Source organism: Drosophila pseudoobscura, chromosome X, assembly GCF_009870125.1.
Source record: "Drosophila pseudoobscura strain MV-25-SWS-2005 chromosome X, UCI_Dpse_MV25, whole genome shotgun sequence".
Taxonomy (NCBI): domain Eukaryota; kingdom Metazoa; phylum Arthropoda; class Insecta; order Diptera; family Drosophilidae; genus Drosophila; species Drosophila pseudoobscura.
The window spans coordinates 61532338-61552916 of NC_046683.1; the positions used below are offsets into that span (position 1 = coordinate 61532338).

The 20579-nt window shown below is 49.2% G+C and overlaps 4 protein-coding genes across 4 annotated transcripts; 2 read left to right on the top strand and 2 right to left on the bottom strand.

Annotated features, from left to right (window-relative positions):
• Positions 1-3394: 3394 nt before the first annotated feature.
• LOC4812219 (uncharacterized) lies at positions 3395-5737 on the bottom strand. The gene is made up of 4 exons (XM_001352915.4): positions 5548-5737; positions 5318-5482; positions 4894-5257; positions 3395-4841 (listed from the first exon to the last, which is right to left on the bottom strand). Exons 1-4 carry the CDS (start codon positions 5677-5679, stop codon positions 3478-3480), a joined length of 2025 nt encoding a protein of 674 aa, XP_001352951.1. The 5' UTR covers positions 5680-5737; the 3' UTR covers positions 3395-3477.
• A 391-nt stretch (positions 5738-6128) lies between these two features.
• On the top strand, positions 6129-14660 carry Ltn1 (E3 ubiquitin-protein ligase listerin). The gene is made up of 14 exons (XM_001352914.4): positions 6129-6238; positions 6301-7094; positions 7154-7333; positions 7394-8426; positions 8497-9804; positions 9860-10092; positions 10159-10342; positions 10412-10687; positions 11292-11726; positions 11803-11914; positions 13376-13587; positions 13870-14061; positions 14130-14297; positions 14363-14660. Exons 1-14 carry the CDS (start codon positions 6191-6193, stop codon positions 14420-14422), a joined length of 5235 nt encoding a protein of 1744 aa, XP_001352950.2. The 5' UTR covers positions 6129-6190; the 3' UTR covers positions 14423-14660.
• On the bottom strand, positions 11728-13376 carry Rcd7 (Reduction in Cnn dots 7). Its single transcript, XM_002135559.3, has 2 exons — positions 12336-13376; positions 11728-12268 (listed from the first exon to the last, which is right to left on the bottom strand). The coding sequence occupies exons 1-2, from the start codon at positions 13198-13200 to the stop codon at positions 11934-11936; spliced, it is 1200 nt and encodes a 399-aa protein (XP_002135595.2). The 5' UTR covers positions 13201-13376; the 3' UTR covers positions 11728-11933.
• Positions 14661-14797: 137 nt separating the features above from the next.
• On the top strand, positions 14798-20372 carry Dred (Dctn1-related). Its single transcript, XM_001352913.4, has 4 exons — positions 14798-16316; positions 16376-16567; positions 16622-18497; positions 18558-20372. Exons 1-4 carry the CDS (start codon positions 15975-15977, stop codon positions 20171-20173), a joined length of 4026 nt encoding a protein of 1341 aa, XP_001352949.2. The 5' UTR covers positions 14798-15974; the 3' UTR covers positions 20174-20372.
• The last annotated feature ends 207 nt before the right edge of the window (positions 20373-20579 follow it).

Genomic DNA, 20579 nt, shown 5'->3' on the forward strand with positions numbered 1-20579 from the left:
GACCATATTGCCCCGCTCTTGGGCTCTATTCTATTGGCTTTATTGAGCCACAGCCAGAACTAATAAAAACTCATTAAACCAAACATGTTTTGGCTCAAACAAAGGCTTTTGCCTATTCCCATTTTGAATAATCTCCTCCACAGATGCAGATACAGAACAGATATGCTATGGGGAGTATACATACATATAAGCGAAGGTGGAGAAGTAGAAAAAAACCCAAAAAAGTCAATAATCTGATGGCGGGGATGGTGGAGAAGAAACAGAACCAGAATGAGAACGAGAACGAAGCGTCGTTCAATTAAAAACAAAAATCAAATTAATGAAATGAAAATAAAAATAAATTAAGCAGCGTCGAGAGCAGAGCCGGAGCCAGAGACAGAAACAGAGCCCCCAAAGAAAGCCACCAAACCGACAGTCAACCGAAAAGAGAGAATAAAATGATAACTTTTCAGTTCGAGGCGAAACTGTACCCCCCTGTTCGGCACCGGCATCGGCATTGGCATCGGCGGATGGTGGCTGGTGGCTGGTGAATCGTGGATGGTGCTGTTGCTGCTGGATGGATGGCCATGATGATGCTGCGTGGAAGAGACGGGCAAAAGCGTACGGGCTCGGAGCAGAACAGAACAGCAAAGCACAGAACAGAACAGAACAGAACACAAAAGGTGGATCGGCGGGGCCCCGGCCCGAAGTTCAACCGGCAAATGGCCAAGATCGATACAATTTTTTTGTTTCGTTGCTGTCGGGTTTTGGGCATTAAAAAGTCAGAGAACAGTAACAATGCCGAGTCACAGACAGACACAGGCACAGACACAGATGCAGATACACAGCTTCAGAGATACTACACAGATACTGATGCAGAGATACCCATACCCCCTCCCCCTCCCCCCAGGGAGAGTGGCAGCAGAGGCAGAGACAAAGTTACCTTTTGGTTTGTGTCAAGGGGGAGACAAAAGGCACTGGAATGAGAACAAGATCATTGCATTTTTGCTTGCTGGCTGGCTGCTGCTTTGGAGCCAGTTTCGCCCCAGCCTCAGCCCCAGCCCCAGCCTCAGCTTGGTAACAAGTTTGACTGAAAAATTCTAAAAATAATGCCGGCCGGTTTGTCGTTTAAAAAAAAAAATCAAAAAAGAAAAAGGAACAGAAAAAACGAAAAGAAAGAGTGGGCCCAACATGCATACACAGATCAGCTCTATAGATGTTGTACTTCTCGTTGCTGTTTGTGTGTGACGAAAGAAAAAATAACCAAAATGAGTAACATTTCAAAGGAACGGACAAAGGATGCAAGAGTCCCAGAGAGTCAGAGCCAAGAGCCAAGTGGCAAGTCACTCGTTTCAGCTTACAGGCAGCTGCAATCCGTCCAGGGCTGGGATATTGCCACAGAAATCACAGGTGAATTCGTAAGCAGTGATTTTGCTTCCTGTAAGCGCTCTTGGTAAAAAAGTGATACATATGTACTTCCTATAACCTCCATCTATAAAATCATATCACTCATACCCATAGAAATGTTTCATTATTTTACTCCTATCGATATACATAGATTTCTTTTGGATCGAACTCTGATATTAAACGATCTTTGTTAGTATGATGGAGAAAGTATCATATTCCCATAGGAATTGCTCTTTGTTTGACTATCTTTCCATATAAATGTTGGCTTAAGTATATATTTTTAATTACAGCTATATCCGATGCATTGTTCAGATATATGAGAGGCTATGATTTCCCAGTGATTTTCCACATCTTAGACCTTCAGAAGCAAACTCAGCACCAATCTCGAACCCCATACGGACCGGCCCGGGTACCGTACCGTCCCGTCCCTGGGCCTTGATGATCATGACGCTGCCAAATGTGCCTGGATGGAGGAAGGTGGTGCCCTTGCCTGTGCCCAGTGCCCAGCATGGGGGTAGCGTGTCGTTGGAGTAGTTGGCGTACCCGTACCCCATCTCTTAACGTTTGTTTGCAACAAGTAACGCGCATCTGTATCTGTCGCTGCCGCTGTCGCTGTCTCTGTCGGTCTGGTGTATCCGTGTATCTGCGGCACTGTGTTTGCTCTGGCAAAGAGTTGCTTGCTTTTACCTGCCCGGTTGTGCGGCTCTGGTGGTGGCTGTAGCTCTGGCTGCGGCTGCGGCTACCTGCGCACAGGTAGGCGTATGCATGTATGTATCTGTATCTACTAGTATATCCTTTGCTTCGCCTCCGCCATGGATGCAGCAGCAGCCAAGCGGTCAACAGAGGCAGCGCAGCATCAGCAGCAAACCTTCATTATTGTATGTATGTTCCCTATGCTCGTATGTATTACATAGGGAACATTTTATATAAGGGCCAACAGATTGTGATTGTGTCGCTTGGTATGACTTGGCAACTTGCTCTCGGACCGGCCATGGACATGGGTTGGGGTTCGGGCTGGGGCTGGGGCTGGGGTTGGCGTAGGGGTAGGGGTACTTGGTCTTGGTCATGGGGCAGCTAGGCGTCTGGGCTCTTCTGCCTTTTGCTTAATGGTTTTAGGAAATCGAAAATTAAATAATTTATCTCGATTTTATGACGTTACAAGCAGGTTTTTCTCCCTACTCTCCCCTCCTCCCCCAATTCCTTCAAGCTCCCCTTTGAGCACGCGATAAATCTCCAGCTTACAATCAAAAGAAATAGAGAGAACACAAGACGCACAATAAGATGCTTTTAAGTCGCATGTAATTTGAATGGACGCGGCCGCGATTCTAATGCCATAAAGAGATGCTTGCCCAGAACCACTACCAAATTCTGAGCATGAAACCAGAAGCAGTACCTCAGACCTATCCCCAGACTGAGTCAAAGCCCACGCTCTAATCAAAACACCCAAATTGAATCAGTCGTAGAGAGGGGGCTATTTTTAAAAGCGTCGACTCAACTCATTCGTTATATTTCTCCTCTTTTTTTCTTTTTATTTGGCTGGTCATCGCTCTCAAGTGGTTCGCGTCGAGTCGAGATTGATTCGAGAAAGGCGCAGAGAAAGTGGTAAAGAGGCTGCAGCTAGTACCTGGAGCTGGATGGACTTGAGCCAAGTGGTTTTGTCATTGTGCTGCTGCTGCTGCTGGTCAAATGGGGGCCAAGGAGTGATGGCCAATGGACCGTCGGTCGGTCGCATGTGCTCGCATCGTTAGCGATTGATGGAAAAGTTTTCGTATTAATCTGCGGATGGCAGATGGTACAGTTTTATAATGGAAGATACTTGTAAGCAGATAGTTTTGTGGTCAGTTAATGTCGTTTTCAGGGACCACAAATGAAGGTAATGGTAGATAGCACAACCAGGCTTAAATCTACATCAAATCGCAGTCGTTAAGACCTCTCTGGGACTCCGATTGGGACTACACATTTTCCTTCTCTTCCGACACAAACCTTGATTAAATTCCAGTTGATCGTATTTCTTGTCAATTCTACATTTATTTAGCTTATGCACTAAGAAACAACGTTAGGAAAGAACCATGATGCATCTCTGCCTGCGTCCTAGTATAAGACAACCTCCTCGACGCCGTACCAGGCAGTGGAATACATGGACTGCGTCTCGCGCCTCTCCACAATCTTTGTGAGGAGCGGTAGAAGCGCCGCCATATCGCATAAGCTGTCCCGATAGAAGGAGAGGAGATCCGACCATTTGGTTAGGATATCCAGCACCTGTTCATCTTTTGAGATGGTCAGAACGGTAAAGTGGGATGTGAGGAGTGAGCCAAACCATTGCAAGGCTTGGGATTCTGTTTGGACCAGCGAGGTCTCTCGATTGGGTCGCTCCTCTAGTTGGGCGGTGGGCTCACTGGCCAGAAGATAAAGGTGATTCAGCAGATGCTGGACATGTGTGATCTGCAGACGCTCCTGCAGATGCGGCTCAATGGCGCTCGGGTCGAAGTTGCAGGCCAGCACTGCATTCAGGAGCTGGTCATTGCTGGTCTGATTTGTTTCCATGGGCTCTCCCTTCGAGTGGCCATTGATCCTAGTGGGATTTGGTGTGTTATCCAGGGCGTAGCGTAAGGACCAGACCAGCATTTTCTCCGATATATTACTGTAACGTCTCAGGCACATTAGGACATGCTCTGTATTGTTGGTCTTGATGAACAAGGTCAACATCTTCTCTATAATCTCCTCCTCGCCGGCTCCGCTCCGCTCCAGCTGCCGCACCAAGGCCTGCACCGCCGTGTTCTTTGGCCCCTTATCGAAATAGTTTGTCATCAAGGTAACGCTCACACCGTCCAGACCATTTTCGCAGTTCAATAGCTCGCCATGGACATGCTGCTTGATGAGCTCGCTCATCTCCTGCTCGAACAACTGCGGAGGATCGTAGGCCACGTGTCTGCCATCAGCTAGCGACATTTCCACTGGAGGCATCTGCTTAAGATGGGCCTTTATCTTACCATAGCTTGGTTGGTGCTTCTTGTTTCCAGAAAACTTGATGACCGATTCTAGAGCGTCTTCCTCGTTGATGTGGTCCAGTTCAATTGTGTGCAATTGCGTCTCGTTTGACTGGGAGCCCAGCATGTCCACGAGTATTTCACTGCTCATGCGGTACCGAACGGCAGCTATGTTTTGGCCCATGGCCAGGAGGATGTGCTCATCGCGTGCCCACAAGCGGGAGAAGTCCAGATACATCTTGAAGTACTGCTTGGCATTGACCACCTTGAACTGGGTGTTGTAGACCAGGAGCGAGGCACCCTCCTGGCCATAGTTGGCGCCATAGATGGCCGCAAAGTTGCGCGAGACGCCGTGCACCGACAGCTTCTTTTCTACGTTCAGATCAGCCAGCACGGACACGTATTGACCGGGGGATCTTTCTGAAGTGCGTTCGGCGAGATTTAGCATGAAGATGCGCTTGTCGGACCCTGGGAATGTTCGGCTTAAAACAGATTCTTAAATGTATAATGTACTACTCACAAATGGTCAGCATTTGCGGAGCAGTATCGCCTTCAACAACTGCATAGCCGCTAAGGCTCACCGCCTCCCTTTCAATGGTGTATTCCCGCCTGTTGGAGGTGGCCAGTGAAATGCGGATGAGTTGAAGTACGCCCGTGGCTTTGGTTTCTTCGAAATATGTGAGCACCTGTTGGCCCTGCGGCATTGTGTACACAGTGGGCTTGCTCACGGCCTTACTGGCAGCCAGGGCCAGCTGCTCGGCCGTATCCTCTTTCTGATCCTTGCGCGAAGCCAGGGCCTGGGAGAGGGTTTGGCAGACACCATCGCTATAGAGGACCAGGGCCTCTTGCTCTGTTTCCACCAAATGGGAAATGCTTTTTTGGAACTGTAAGCGTATAAAATGTGTTGTATATACATATGATTGGATGGACTTGTTCCCAAATACCTTTAGCTTCTTGCACTTGGAGACGTCGGCAGTGTCCACATCCCAAAGGCGGATCGAATGATTTCCAAAAACTCCAACATAGTGCTGGCTGCTAGCATCGTATATCACTTTAGCCGACAGTTTCTCCGGCAATGACCAGCTCAACAACTGCTTTTGTGTGCTTATCTGCAAGGATAACCATGTCAATTCCATTGAATGGTTTGGTTTGAATTTTGATTATCGAAACTTACGTTTAGGACTACCACCACATTGCGTGCCAGGGTGGTTACCACGTTGCCCTTTTCTCTATCTGCGGCCAGGCCCAGGAACTCCTTGGGGTCCGGTATGGGGAAGAGATTATAATAGGATAGAAATTTGGACATACTTAAAAATTGAAAACAACTGCAACACGTGCGGCTAAATAGAAGAAGAACTATCGGCGGCACAGCTGATCGCGCAACAGTGCTGTGAAATCAGCCGTTTTCCCGCCAAATATGAGACAAGAGGGCTGCAGAAAATAAAAAATTTTTATATTTCATTAACATGTGAAATTGCTTTCTGGATAATATGAATAGGTTTGTTTTGTGTTTGGCCTTTTTAAGTCTAAATATAAAAACTTTTGAATTAGATTCTTACCATTCCAGAGTACGAATTTATCGGCTCTCTGCTGCTGCACTGCGTCCAAATCGGCTGAAAACCTAAACTGAGCAGTATATTGCTCTCGCTCACACTGTATGCTGCTCCCATGAGGTTTTTATATCAGGCTTTACTGATTTACCGCCAAACGAGCATAATTTATCGGCCAAAAGATTTGTGCAGCACTGGCGTGCCACGTGTTATCGAACGTAAACATAACAAAGCTATTTTCACAACACTGTTCTAATAAATTTTGCAATGGGTGGAAAGACCAAACAAGCGCCGCGCACCAAAAACAATGCCAAAGTAAGACGCAGTATTAATATATAATATCAAAAATATAACATGCCTCACCTCCCCGACGATAGCCGTCGAGCAGCAGTCGGACGGCCGAGCTGCTTGGCAGCAACACACCCATATTCGTGGGTTTCTCGGCGCAGGCTGATGGCGGAGGTCTGGTGCCCTTCGCTCCGGGCTTCGCCAATGCAGAGCAAATGCCAGATAGCTTCGATGCCAATATAAGCCCACAGACCCAAATTATATTACGTAAACTGTCCAAAAAGGATCCCATGACCAAGAAGAAGGCTTTGCAGGAGATTCAGGAATTCATTGAGGTGTCGGACCTCGACACCCTAAAGAACATTCTGCCGCTGTGGCCGAAATACTACCACAATCTGGCCAGCGACCCGGAGCACAATGTGCGGGAGCTCTGCCAGACGGTGCTGCAGCTGCTCATGTCAAAGTGCAAGCGAGCCATGGCTCCGTATCTGAAGCTGTTGGTGCCCGTGTGGGTGGCCAGTCGATTTGACACCTATGCCCCGGCGGCCAGCATTGCCAGCCAATCATTCCGCGACACCTTTGCCGGCAACGCCAATCGCACCAAGGAGGTGTGCCTGCATTGTCAAACGGAGATCCTGGAGTATGCCACACGCAACCTAACCTTCCACACGCCAGCCACTCTATCGCTGGGGAAGAACCTTACCCCCGAGGAGGCCGAACAAAAGTACCAGCGCGTTATGATCTGCAGCCTGAAACTTCTCTCCTTCTTTATGGAGCAAACTTCACTCACAGAGGATCTCAGCCAAGTAAAGGAGGGTTTCGCCTCTCTGGTGGCTCATCAGAAGTTCTGGAGCTATGCCAAGCACAAGGTTCCCCCTATCAAGTATGTAAATCATTTTTATGTTAATTGTAAGTCATTAAAAACCATTAAAAATCCTCTAGAGCGGCCTGGTTTGAATGCATCTATCATGTGCTGCAGTCGGTGGCCCTTTTGGACGTGATTACTCCTCAAAAAACGCAAGTGATTACACTGAGCTTTCAGTTTATAGACGAAGCCGATCCAATTGTGGCTCCCCACATCTGGGGATGCGTTTTGCTGCTGCAAAGCAACTATGAAGATTGGTAAGATAGTACCTTTCAATCGATTCCAACAGAGTCTAATCCGTTTCGACTGCTCTTCAGGTATGTGCCGCTGAACATTCGCAAGGCTCTGCTGCCCAAGCTGTCGTCTCTGCTGCGCAATGCCTTCAATCGCAACGCCCAGGCCATCTGCCCGAATCTGCTACCCTTTCTGTCCAAGATTACACCAGGCAGTCTGCAGGATGTGGATATCTACGAGTTTTATCAGCGCTTCTTCGACGACATGAAGCTGGCCATCACAGAGAAGTTTGATCCACCGCTGTCCAAATCTGATTGCACTGTTATCCATAATTCGTACTTCGAGTGCCTGCGCTTCCTGCTTCAGCAGATCAACAACAACAAAGAGCGGGATGCGAAGGTGGACGAATTCGTGTGTGGGCTGCTTCAAAGAAATCTGCTTGAGCCCATTGGATGGCTGCTGAAGAGCGAGAGTGCGCATGTGAAGAACTTTTTCCAGCATAGCTCTGCCCTGGTCGCCTTCTGGGATCGCCAGATCCACAACGGCCTGGACTATGGTGCTTTGTATGCCAAATTGCTGAACCAGTTTTGGACACGCATCTTTGAGCTGGTCACCCAAGACTTGGCTGCCGAGCAGGTAGAGGAGCAGCTGCTTTCCCATGTCTTGCTTCTGGTGCAGGACCTGCATATGGCCAATCCCAGCCTGGAGTCGCCGAGCGTCAAGTTTGCGATAGAGGATGGTGAAACGATTCCAAAGGAGTCGCCATCCTCGCCAGTTAAAAGAGCCCAAGAGTCGGCGGCGTTCATACAGAAAGAGCTCAAGCAATTGGTTGTGAAGCTAGTGAGGATATGCCTGGACAAGGCCAGTGCCGTCGGTGACTCCTCCTCGCGTTACGTCGAACAAGTTCGCACCCTCACCAAAATGTTCTCCGATGCCCAGTTCTACAAGAGCCTCACAGACTTGACCGAACTAAGCGAGACTTTGGATAAATTTGTGGCCCTGCTGGGACACTTAAACGACGAGGCCAGCGAGTCTGTGGTGGAGATCGTGTTCGAGATTCTGCCACTGCTGTCGGCGGAACAGCGCTTTGAGTACATTGAAAAGACTCTCTTGAAGGTGGGAAGCAACAACGATGCAAATTGACAAGTTAATTAACAATTAAATGTACTTCCATCTGTACTTCTAGCTTCCACAACATCGCGTGCAGAACCTGCTACTCCATCGCCTGCTCTCATATCCGCTGTGCACGGAACCTGCTGTGCGGCAAATGCTCAGCAGTCCGGAAACGTGTGCTGTCATTGCACGCATCGCAGAAGAAGTTGTCGTGGACAACAATCGGGAGAAGCTTAATTTGCTACACAAATGTTTCTTCCAAACGGACTCGGGCGATATTCTCATTAATGCTGCGACTGTGGATAAAATACTGCTGGCCATGTGCGGGCCACTGGAGCAGCCGTTGACCAATGATATGGTGGAAGTGTGCGGCAGCTTTATTGCTCAGATTATGCCAGTGATTTGTGGCAATGACAACTCCTCGCTAGATGTGCGTCAGCAGATCTTCCTGAAGCTGTACAAGTTCAGCTTGGAGCATCGTCCGGAAGATTATCTATCGGAAGACACGCTGTGGGAGATTACCACTTGCTGGCAGGATGCTCTGTCCAGCAAGGATATTCAGATCGACGACGGCATGCTGAAAAGTTGTGCAAAAATCGTTGAAGATCTGGCCAACGCCAGCGAACTGAAGGCCGACAACCTGGACAGCATGGCTGAGGCAATGGCCAAGTTTGTGATCTGCTCTACCGAGAATATAGAGGATGAAGAGAAGCGTTTGGCCCACGTGGATGAAACCATTCTGGCTCTGCTCACTTCTCCCTTGAAAAACGCGGAAAAGGTTATAAAATTCGAGAACCATTGTGTGTTCCTGGAGGCCCTGGAAGGATCTGTTAGTGCAGGCGTTGCCTTCGAAAGTTCCTCCATGCAGAAGGAGGAAATTGTGCCCCTACTGCAGCGAACCACGATAAACTTTTCCACACTGTACAAGCTCGTGTATCAATTCCCTCCACCTCAAGTTACAGACGAGGCCGACGACGAACTCACTGAGGACTACTGTGATCCCAATGCCGATGTTCTCAAGAAATGGAGCGAGTGCTTGATATCAGAGCTCCTGCAGTGCATTCGAGTGGCAGGAGCTGCCGAGAGTTGGATGGAGGTTACACAACTGGAGTCCTCGGCCGAGGAGCTGGTGCTGTTTCTGTCGGAGAAGGTCCACAGCTTTATGGGAAACAGCAGCGAATTGGTTGGCATTGTCAAGCAGCGGCTGGAGCTGGCAGCAGCGCAGCAATCGAGTGTGATTGATTGTCGTCTCTTGGGCTATCTGACTTTCTGTCCGCAGTACGCGGCCTTCGAAGAAAGTGCCACCATTCTGCTGCACGAGGATCTGGCTGAGCTGCTGGTAACCCAGGGAGCCCTTAAAGCATACGTGATGTCACTTCAGGTGAGAAAATTGAATTAAACCAAGGGGAAGTCCATAAAAAAACCCTTCATTGCAGTATCTGTTGCCCAAGCTCTCGCAGAAGGCCATTGGTCTGAGCTCGGCTATAATGCGGACGGAACCAGAGAACTTATGGGTGAAGGCAGCCGTCTTTCACTGCCTGCTTTTGAACAATTTCGAGGGTGAGGTGAATGAGCAAACGGATCGGAATATTATTGCGTCAGCAGTTCAGTTCATGACCAGCGTTGGAGAGAAGCAGGCCAACCAAAAGGATCTGCTCCATTACAATGTGTAAGTGGGTATTTAAACTTTGCTTAGTTTTAATCTTCTAATGCACATAATCCTTCTATCTTCCAGGGAATTACTCAAGCAGCCCTACGAATCTGTTCTGAACACTGTGGAGTTTATAAAACTCCTCACACAGGTACTGAATCGTTTTCCCTACGAGCTGAGCATCAAGAACTGGGATGCCATACGCATTGGCCTCAGCTCTTGGGTGTTGACTGTCTCAAAATCCATGGCACATTACAATGATCCAAAGGTGCGTTTACTGGTATCTTTTTTGTTGAATTTAGATTCATTTTGGCAAATTTGTATCTCTGTTTTGCAGACTTCCTTATTCATTGTGGCCGTTTATCAATTGTTTGCCGCCCTGATTAGCTTTATACGCACTGAGAAGCAAAAGAGCTCCACGGAAGTTCTCAAGAATATGGTGGACGAATGGGATTCGGTGTTCGCTAAGGAAGTAAATGTGGTGCTCTTCAAGTCGTACTATCATCTAACGCATGAAACGAATGTGGAGAGCGGTATTCAGACGTGCTACAAGGCGTTGCTGGAACGTTTAACTCCCACTCTGGAGCTTCTGGATTACGGTTTCGTTTATGCGGTATAAAGAAAATAATGTTTTTTGTGTACCCGGTACTCGAAGAGTTTATGGATATATTAGTTTTGTGGTGAATGCGGATGTGTGTAACACCCAGAAAAAAGCATTTCCAACCGCATAAAGTATACATATATGGTCTTGATCAGCATCAATAGTCTGTCTCAGAGACTACAAGGGCTAAAGCAACCAAATTTTGTGTGCAGACTCCTGTTTTATCACATCAAACCCAGATTGAATGACCATATCCATGAGATAGCCGAATCTGGTTCAGATCGGATCATTATTATACTAATGGCAGAAGATCAAATCATTCTCTCTATCTCTCACACACTCTTTCTCGTGGAGTGTTTGCCTCTTGGCGGTGGGGAGCGAGATACAACGTCTGGTGTTGGTGTGAGAAATGAAACAGAGAGGGACAGATATAGCGGAATAAAAAGCGGGAAGAATTGAAGCAGATCATTCTAATTATAGTAAAATAATTCATTTGGTGGAACTTGGATAGACGAAATGCAGTAATTAGAACATGTATATACTGAATGAGTACCGGGTATAAAACGTTCCCGGTCGTTTATAATGTACTTCTACAGTCCCCTTTTTCTCCTTTCAGTTTTGCAAGGCCAATAGTAAAATCACCCTGGACCATCTGTGCAATTTCCTCTTCAAGCAGCTCCACAATTCACAATACTCGGTGCGCCTCAGTGCCGTCAATGGAATTAAGCAGCTAACCCAGCACTTTGTGGCCGATGACATTGAATTGAATGAGCGGGAAAGCGAGAGCCTGGTTGCCTCTTCGACGATCTCCAAGTGGCACTTCCTCAATCGCTTCGAGGACTACCTGACCCGCTACGAGGCCCTGACCAGGAAATATGTTGAGGAGTTCAGCTTCAAGTTGACGGAACTGGATCATTTAGAGCCCATTGACAGACACGATGCCCTTAGCTACTTGCTCCTGTGGGATTGCATTATCAATGTCTGTGCCAAGTCCCCAGTGGCATTGCGTGCAGTCTACACCAATTGGCTGAACGATAACCGACACGAAGAGGTTGGATACAATTTAATATTTATTGATACTATTGATTTTGCGAGTAACACGTAATTTTTGGGTCTGTACACTATAGAATTTTCTGCACTTTCTCTTCCGTGCGATGCCAGTGGACTTACTAAAGAATCATGGCGCCAAGGTCCACAGCAACGGTGTCTTCAAGGAGCTGACTTGGTCTCAACTAAAGGGTAAGCTACGCCGAACTGATTAATCGGCTCTTGTCAGTGAAATGTCAGAGGCGGTATCGGCTGCTGTGAGTACGTCAGTCAAATAGTCGTCGTTGACATAGTCCTCAAAGTCGTAGCCAATATGACCGGTGTCGTGGGTCATCTCTTCCTGTTGTTCGGACAGCGAAATGTAGTCAGACACAGGCACAAACTGTTCCGGATCTGCGTCGGCCATCATCTGTCGCTCGACGGGGATCTGTTGTGGGGCCATGTAAATGTTCAAGTTAGAGATGAACTTGTTGACCCAAACGGTTAGATTGTTGGCCAATATCTTCTGATATTCGCGCAGGTTACTGGTTGTGTAGAACTCTTGGTCTGCAAGGAACGAATATATATAGTGGTATTTGAATTTTCTAACCAGTTTAAATATCCTATAACTCACCAGTAAACTCTCTTATCTGGTCCAGTATCACAGCACAGAGTGGTGAGTTTTCATCAACGGTATATTGATCGTTGAGTAGAAATTCCTTCATCTCCTCGAACAACCCGCATACGATCTTCGACATCTGGTTGCGTTGACGCACGACGATTCGCTTCTTCAGGCTCTTGCAGCGTCGGCGATGCAGTTGCTTGGCTGTTCGCTGTTGTCGCATCTCCTCCTCCAAGTACTCCAGGGCCCTTTCCATGGTCATCACCTCGATGGGCGGCTTGGGCTTCATCTGGTTCTGCAGGGCGGTCAATTGGCGGGGCTCGAGAACATTCTTATAGATCCTGATCGTGTCCTTGACACGGACCGGCAGGGGATCGGCCAGGCGTTCAATGCGGGCCGTGCACGTAGGCATGTAGTACTTTTTGGTGTAGTAAATCGGCTGCTTAAGTAGCTGCGGTGAGAGCGGGTCCTTCTTGGGTGTGGCCAAAAAACAGATGTGCTCCTCGCGCGACAGCACATCGCGGTCGATGATGATCTGGCCCGTGTGCTGGCAGGGTCCGTAACAGGGATGGTATCGGGGACAGACGCAGATGAACTTGTACAATGCTTGTTGCTCGATTGTGGGAAACTTGACCAGACGCTTGATGCGCTTGGCACGGCTTTCGCGCACATGGACCATGGCCAGGCGAGCATTTAGTTCGTCGGCCACTGTGGGACCCTCGGGATCCTTGGGCTTCTGGGCTTCCTCTGGCTGATGCATGCAAGCCAGCTTCATGAAATTTAGCGCCTCCGCGACGGTCTGCTTTTCGCTCTCCAGCTTGAGGCCGCGCGGTGGTTGCGCGGGCAGCTCCTTGAAATTGATAGGCTTTTTTGACATTTTTCCAAACAAAAAGAACAAAAAAAATAAAAAAAAATATTGAAAGGAAATTATGTGTGCTATGTTTTACGGTTTTCTATGAACTGACGGAACGAATGACTTGTGTGTGCTTTTCCTTTGCCGAAATCCAGCTCTGGCATGTCTTGACTTCTTCTTTGTTTCTCACTCCCAACAGATCGCCAACTGCCCCTGGAGCGCTATGTTTGCCACCTGTACACCGAAGTGCTGCGAAAACTTCCGGCCGTCGTGCGAAAATGGTGGAACACCTCCCAGTCCAGGCAGAAGAACTTTGTGGACAACCTCACCACCAACTATGTGAGCTCGCTGATCTGCAGCGAGGAGTTGAAGGCAATCGCCAATCGCAAGGAGAAGCACGAGAATATGCAGGTGTGGTTTGATACGATTCGTTCGGATTTGTTGGTCTGTGATTAGTCGTTGTGGTGGTCTTACACCTCCTCGTCGGTATTCATGCGCAGCAAAAATGTCACAGCGATGCTGATCAACAGTAGAACGATTACAATGCTGCGAAAGATCTCTAGAGGAATCATCTTGGTTTACTTTTGTTGAGAATAAATATTTTGTGGTTGTTTGTTGAATGCGCTAAACAGCAAAGATGTCTATGATCCCTAGTTCCTATTAACTAAATGTAACAATTTAAAACGTTTGCAGGTGACAGTTCACGCGTCTACCCGCGAAGTGCTGGCCGTCTATGCTATTGATGAGGCGCGCATGGAATTGGTCATTACTCTGGCTCCCAATTATCCTCTCGGCGCCGTGAAGGTTGAGTGCGGCAAGCAGATTGGTGGGCGAGCCTCCTCGCGCAATGTGGGCATGCAGCTGACCATCTTTCTGACACACCAGGTTTGTTTTTGCGAGAAAAGTTTATATAGTTTATAGCACTTAGGCATCATATTTGATATGCCCCGTAGAATGGTACCATCTATGATGGTCTCACCATGTGGAAGAACAATCTGGACAAGAAGTTTGAGGGCGTGGAGGAGTGCTATGTGTGCTATACCGTCATCCACCAGGACACTTGCCAGCTGCCGAAGCTCACGTGCAAAACCTGCAAGAAGAAGTTCCACGGCCCATGCTTGGTGAGCATAACCGAATCACGTTTCTCGCTCCGTTCTAAAGCAAAACATGTCTCCTTTTCTCACAGTACAAATGGTTCACCACCAGCAGCAAGTCCACATGCCCCATTTGTCGCAACGTCTTCTAGATGGAACATATATGTACATATATGTGTATATATCGTATATGTATATATAAATAAACATCAGCGGAAACACGTATTAAACAAAAGGCACAACCCAAACCATTAGGCAATAATTTCAGGATTCCCTTAAAGTGTAAATCAGAAATAATTATAGTATGTTTATGTCCTCAGCGAAGGGATTGAATATTTAAATTTGTAAATAGATCACAAATTAAAGCTTCTTATTAAATTATCAGTTAAATGTTAATACTGGTACATTTAATTTCCCGTAACAAGTGCAGGACAAAGTAGCCTTTTCTACATATTAGATTTAGCTACAAGTACACGAAGAAATTATAGACCCAGTAACCTTACCTACAAACCTCCACAAATCAACCTTTGTGGAACAGTTTCTAGCATTCTAGTTTATACTTCGAATCGAAAGCATCTCAAAAATTATTCTACATAATGATGCCTATGGAAATAATCGGAAGGTGTCCGTATTGCAAGCGAGGAGTGACTAAGGACCTGCAACCAGTCAATAATCCCAATGAGACGTTGGCCCAGAAGATGAATTTCAACTTGGGGAACACTGATCAAGTTGATCCGCACTATTTAAATATGGCTCATGAACGCGAAGAAAAGAAGAAATCCGAACCAGTCAATAATCCCAATGAGACGTTGGCCCAGAAGATGACTTTCAACTTGGGGAACACTGATCAAATTGATCAGCACTATTTAAATATGGCTCATGAACGAGAAGAGAAGAAGAAATCCAAATTGCGGAAGTGTAAGTCTCTTGGCACCGATAACGTTGACCAGAGGGTTCCAATTAGGGCTGATGAACGCGAAGAAGGGAAGAAATCCAAATTGCGGAAGTGTAAGTCTCTTGGCACCGATAACGTTGACCAGAGGGTTCCAATTAGGGCTCTTGAACGCGAAGAAGAGAATAACTTCCACTTTTGGAAGTGTAAGTCTCCTGGCACCGATCACGTTGACCAGAGCGTTCCACGCAAAAGACAGATGTCCAAATTTGTGTGCGAGTGTGAGCATCGGTACCCTAGTTTATCGAATTACACCGTTTCGATTCACGCAAAGAATGAGAGAGACAAACTTTGCGTTTCTTGTCATAGAGACATAGTGCTCTCGGTGCTGATGATACATCATAAAGTGGCACGGCGACCAGTGCCTACGTGTAGTATGTGCGGCGGCCGCCGTCCGGATTAGCCGACGGGCTTACAAAAATGAGTAGCGATTGAAACCTTTGCAAAATTATCCGTTACCAGTTACATTCACATCGACCCACGTGCTGACACACAACACGAGGACCACCAAAGCTACCACCCAGCGACTGCTCGAGTCTGCGCCGTGGAAAACTCTGCGACTGGGGTGGGGCCCACAAACACATGATGACTCTGACGCTGACTCGCCCTCGCCATCGCATCGGTTTTCGCAGTGCAGTTTGCAAGCTGCTAACTGGGATTAGGCACGCCATTGGACGCTCATCCAACTGCTGTCCGGCGTTTCGCTGTACGGGCGTTAAAAGTTAACAAAATGACGTAAGCCCCCGCGTACGATGAGCCCCAAGCAACCAAAACTTGGCCAGCGTGTTGAGGTAACGGGTAAAAATCTCCAGGGCCGTGTGGCCTATGTGGGACGAACGAATTTTGCCGCCGGTCTGTGGTACGGTGTGATTTTGGACGAGCCGCTGGGAAAGAACAATGGCACCCTTCAAGGCAGTACCTACTTCAAGTGCCCCCGCAATTGTGGTCTGTTTGTGCGTGGCCAGCAGCTGCTGCTGAACATTGGGGAGCAACCGAAAGAACCAGATAATCAGAAAACCGATGAAATGCAACGCAACGAAGGGGTGAGAGCCAAGCTGTTGCGCAGGAGTGGGGGCAGGTCTCTGGAGGAGCAGGTGAGTAATCAAAGCAAAGAAAATACAATAAACGCATTTCAAGTACTATTTTTACGCAGGACAACCAGCGAGAGCAGCTTGCCACAACATCTGGCAAAGTTAAGGCGGTTTCCACCCCCCAAAAAAACTCTTCAGCCTCGCCCCACCACAGGCCAAAGGTGGCGCCAGGACAAACCCAAAAGGATCAGACCCTGGCCAAGACATCTGGCAAGTTCTTGGCGGCACAACAGCAACCATTGCAGCTTCCCAAGGTATGGGAATGTATGAGTGAATCCAACATATTCATAGAATTAATATATCTCTAGAATCCGATGGAGCCCGAGGAGAACAAAAAGCTAGCAACTTCAGAGCAAACACAGATGCTTCCCGAGAAGTCCACAGAGCTGGAGACAGCCGTTAGTCGGCAAGTACAAGCCGAGGAGGAAAAAAAGCCTGAAGAAGGGGAACTAAAACCTACCCAGGAAGTAAAGCCAGTGTCCAATCCTCTCCACACCAGCACGCTTGGTCAGTTGCCGTTCCAGAAGGGCGACAGCACAGCCGTTCAATTGACGCCTCCGGCAATGACATGCAACCAGCGGCGTTCCACCTCGTACACCCAGCTGAGACCCACAAGGATTAGTCAGCCCAAGCCAACGACAGCTCAGGCGCAGAGCTCCACGGCGCAGCTGACCCTCGCCATGCCGGTGCCCCTGGCTCTGGCGCCAAAGCGCAGTAAGACCAGCATCTGTCCCACGAACTCTGTGAAGCGAGGGGCTCCATCTGCCTTTGTGGAGCCCGGGTTCCTGGAGATACTGAGACCACAGTTCATCCCAGGTCCGGCCCTTCGGACCCCCAGCACAATGGCCACACCGCCGGCGCCACCTGCGGACAATCAGGAGTTGCGACAGCTGCGTGAGGAGCTGCAGCTGTTGAGGGGACAAAAGAGCGAGGACAAGTTGAGGCTGCTGGAGCTGGAGCGGATTCGCATACAGAACGACCAGCTGTTGGAGTTCAAAGCTCAGATTATGACGCAGCATGTGCTGCTCCAAAGGGAGCTGCAGCGATCGCGACATGAACTGCGCGAGGCTCAGGACACGGTCTCTAAGTACAAGCGGGAACTGGACGAGGTGGCCGAGAGCATAGAACTGCTGACGCTGGACAAAGAGATGGCCGAGGAGCGCATGGAAACACTGCAAATGGAACTGGAGATAGCCCAAGAGCGCAACGACGAACTCAGTCTGGACGTGGAGATCCTTAAGGCGGAGCAGGAGGAGCAGCAGGGCCAGCGCATCGAGAAGACTGAGAAGCAAGCTGCAGTCGGTGGCACTCCCCAGTCCGCTGGAGAGTTCCTGCGTCTGGAGCAGTACAATCAGCGGCTGCGCGAGACTGTGGTCCGGCTGAGGGATACCCTGGCCCAGGAGAAGCAGCAGGCCCAGCGGTCCCACAAGGAACTGGAGACGAAGCACTCGGAAATAAATGAGCTGAAGAGCATCAAGGAACTGCTGAGTCGACGAGTGGACCACATGGAGGTACAGCTAATGGACCTGAAAGAGCAGGTGGACGCCTCTCTGGGAGCCGAGTCCATGGTCACACAATTGGCCAGCCTCAAATTAGAGCTGGAAGACCGCGTCAAGCTGCTGGAGGACGAAGTCAACGAGCTGGAGGCCCTCGAACAGATCCAGGAACAGCTCATCGAAAGCAACCAGGAACTGGAGACGGATCTGCGCGAGGAGATCGAAAAGATGGCCGGTCAGGTGAAGATCCTGGACCAACAAAAGCACGCAGCAATGGAGAGCCTCTACGATCGCGACGTGACCATCATGAAGTTCCGAGATCTGGTCCGCCAGCTCCAAGAACAGCTTCAACTGAGGGCCGACGGCACTCTATCCATCGAGGACTTTAGCAGCGCCAACGAGTCCCAACAGGAGGAGGCCTCGAACCAGAGCCAAAATGACTATCAGCACATCTTCAGCGTAAGCAAGGCCTACGGACGGGCCCTGGAGCAGCAGATCAAGGCCGTGGAGCTGCGTCTGCAGGGTCAGCACTTGGACTACGTCCTGGCCTTTGTCCCGGAACAGTTTCTGCTGCGCGGCGGTGAGCACGACGTGGTCCTGGTCATGCTCTTGCTGGAGCGAATGAACGAGAAGCTAACCATCGTCTGCCAGGCCATTAACGAAAAGTTTCCCACGGCCTGTGAGTTTGGTAAGTGTTCATTAGAGCGTTTTTTCCTAGAAAATGAGTATATTGGCTATTATCTTATAGGTCGGGATGCCATTTTCGAGGGTTACTCAGTTCAGCGTTTCATCTTCCGCTCGCAGTGCGTCTACCTGCTGAAGAGCCTTCAGGTGGTGCTCCAGCAGTTTCGCCACGGCCTCAACCACTGCGACTACGAGCTGTGCACCCATGCGGCCATCTACCGCAGTGACCTGGAGACCCAGGAGCAGCAGCTGGACGAGTTCGTTCGTCTGCTGAAGACGGGCCACCTGGATGAGCACACCAACTGCGAACCGATTCAGAGAGTGCTGCACTATGTGAACGCATTGCACCAGAACCTTATGCCGCCGCAGGCTCTGGTGGAGCTGCTGGACGAACAGCAGCTGTATGCGGCACTGATTGAGGTGTACGAGGCCGGACTGGATGCGGTGAATGCCAATGCGGGACTGATGCACACGATCATCAAGTTGGGGCACGAGCAGACCGCGTCGTTCCACTGTATGCAGCTGCTAATGGAGCAGAGCTGCAGCCAAAAGCAGAAGCTGAAGAAGCTGCAGCGGAAGCTGAGTGGAAGCAAGACGGCCGCCTGGACGGGAATGCAGTGTGCCCGGTATCAGCGCATCTTGGAGGCGAATGAGGCACTCGGCGCACTGATCACCATCCTGGGCGCGACAGCCCGCGAGGCCAGCAAGGAGTCGAATGGGGGAATAGCCCACGAAAAGCTCTGGCGGATGCTGGTCCTCAACTACAATAAGTTTGCCCCCTCCCAAGAGGCAGACGAACTGAAGGAAGTGGATGCCTACAGCCAGCGTTGCATGCAACTGCTGGAGGAGCAGCTGGACGAGCTCTTCGCCCTGCTAGAGTCTACCGATGTCAACACGGAGTATGTGCGCCACCCGGCCACCAATACTCTTCAGGAGCGGGCCGCCCAGGTGAAGCGTCACTACGAGGATGTCAAGAGCTTCGAGCTGACGGTTGGGGAGCGCGACAAAGAGATCAAGGCTCTCAAGTACACGGCCAAGATGAAGCAGCAGGACTACTCGGAGCTTCAGATACGCAAGGAGATGGCCGAAAAGCAGCTCAGCAAGCAGTGCCTCATGCTCACTGGCATAGCCGAGACCGCCGAACAGCTGGAGCAGTGCATGCTCTCCAAAGAGGCGGCCCTCAACCAGACCATCAGTATGCTGGCCGAAAAGATAGCGACCCTGGAGCAGGCCCAGCAGCACTGGCGCGAACAGCAGCAGGCGGACAGCGCTTGCGTGACTAGCTCCACTCTGAGCAGCAACCGGGAACTGAACATGCTGCATCACGCCCTGCGGCAGGAGCGCCAGCTTCGAGTGCAGCTTCAGGGCAGCGAGATGCGGAAGACTTTCGCCTCCTTGGAGCCCTTGCATGTGCCTCAGCCGATCAGCAGCAGCAACAGCAGCCAGCTGATGATCCTCGAGAAGGATCTGCGCTCGTTGAAGAACCAGTGGCTGTTGGCGCATCTGGAACTGGGGCCCACCGGCAGCCAGAAGCGTAGTGAGATCGAGCTGCAGGGCAGCCGCATCCTGCGACATATCTTCCAGACATATTGCACACAGCATCCCTATCGGGCCAAGGATACGGACTTTGGACTGTTTATTAGCGAAGATATGCGTCGAGCATTTGGGCCAAGTTTCTAAACATACACACACACAAATACACACTAGTATTCCAATTCAATTTCGATCATAACAAAGGTACATGTGATTCGCTGCTTATATACATACAGTACATACAGATATCTACACATAGAGATACAGATATATGTATGGCAAAATGTACAATTATATAGTTCATTTCGTGTTTATTCGGTATTAAAGAAATTATACAGTACTCGTACTTAGAAGAATTGAAATCCCAACGAGAGTTACCTTTTAAATCTTTTAAGTTTCTCATTCCCGAGAAGAAGTTCTCGATGCGGTCTCTCAACTTTAATGGAGGGAGGGCATTGTCCCCTCCCAATGTCCTCCGATCCCAATGAGAGTTACTTTTTAAATCTTTTAAGTTTCTCATTCCCGAGAAGAAGTTCTCGATGCGGCCTCTCAA

Coding starts and splice junctions, on each gene's coding strand:
- LOC4812219 (XM_001352915.4), bottom strand. CDS start 5,679: ATGTCCAAATTTCTATCCTATTATAATCTCTTCCCCATACCGGACCCC. Junction 5,483..5,547: donor ATGTGGTGGTAGTCCTAAAC/GTAAGTTTCGAT, acceptor TTATCCTTGCAG/ATAAGCACACAAAAGCAGTT. Junction 5,258..5,317: donor CCAAGTGCAAGAAGCTAAAG/GTATTTGGGAAC, acceptor ATACGCTTACAG/TTCCAAAAAAGCATTTCCCA.
- Ltn1 (XM_001352914.4), top strand. CDS start 6,191: ATGGGTGGAAAGACCAAACAAGCGCCGCGCACCAAAAACAATGCCAAA. Junction 8,427..8,496: donor TTGAAAAGACTCTCTTGAAG/GTGGGAAGCAAC, acceptor CTGTACTTCTAG/CTTCCACAACATCGCGTGCA. Junction 10,688..11,291: donor ATTACGGTTTCGTTTATGCG/GTATAAAGAAAA, acceptor TTCTCCTTTCAG/TTTTGCAAGGCCAATAGTAA.
- Rcd7 (XM_002135559.3), bottom strand. CDS start 13,200: ATGTCAAAAAAGCCTATCAATTTCAAGGAGCTGCCCGCGCAACCACCG. Junction 12,269..12,335: donor CCAGATAAGAGAGTTTACTG/GTGAGTTATAGG, acceptor CGTTCCTTGCAG/ACCAAGAGTTCTACACAACC.
- Dred (XM_001352913.4), top strand. CDS start 15,975: ATGAGCCCCAAGCAACCAAAACTTGGCCAGCGTGTTGAGGTAACGGGT. Junction 16,568..16,621: donor AACCATTGCAGCTTCCCAAG/GTATGGGAATGT, acceptor ATATATCTCTAG/AATCCGATGGAGCCCGAGGA. Junction 18,498..18,557: donor TCCCACGGCCTGTGAGTTTG/GTAAGTGTTCAT, acceptor ATTATCTTATAG/GTCGGGATGCCATTTTCGAG.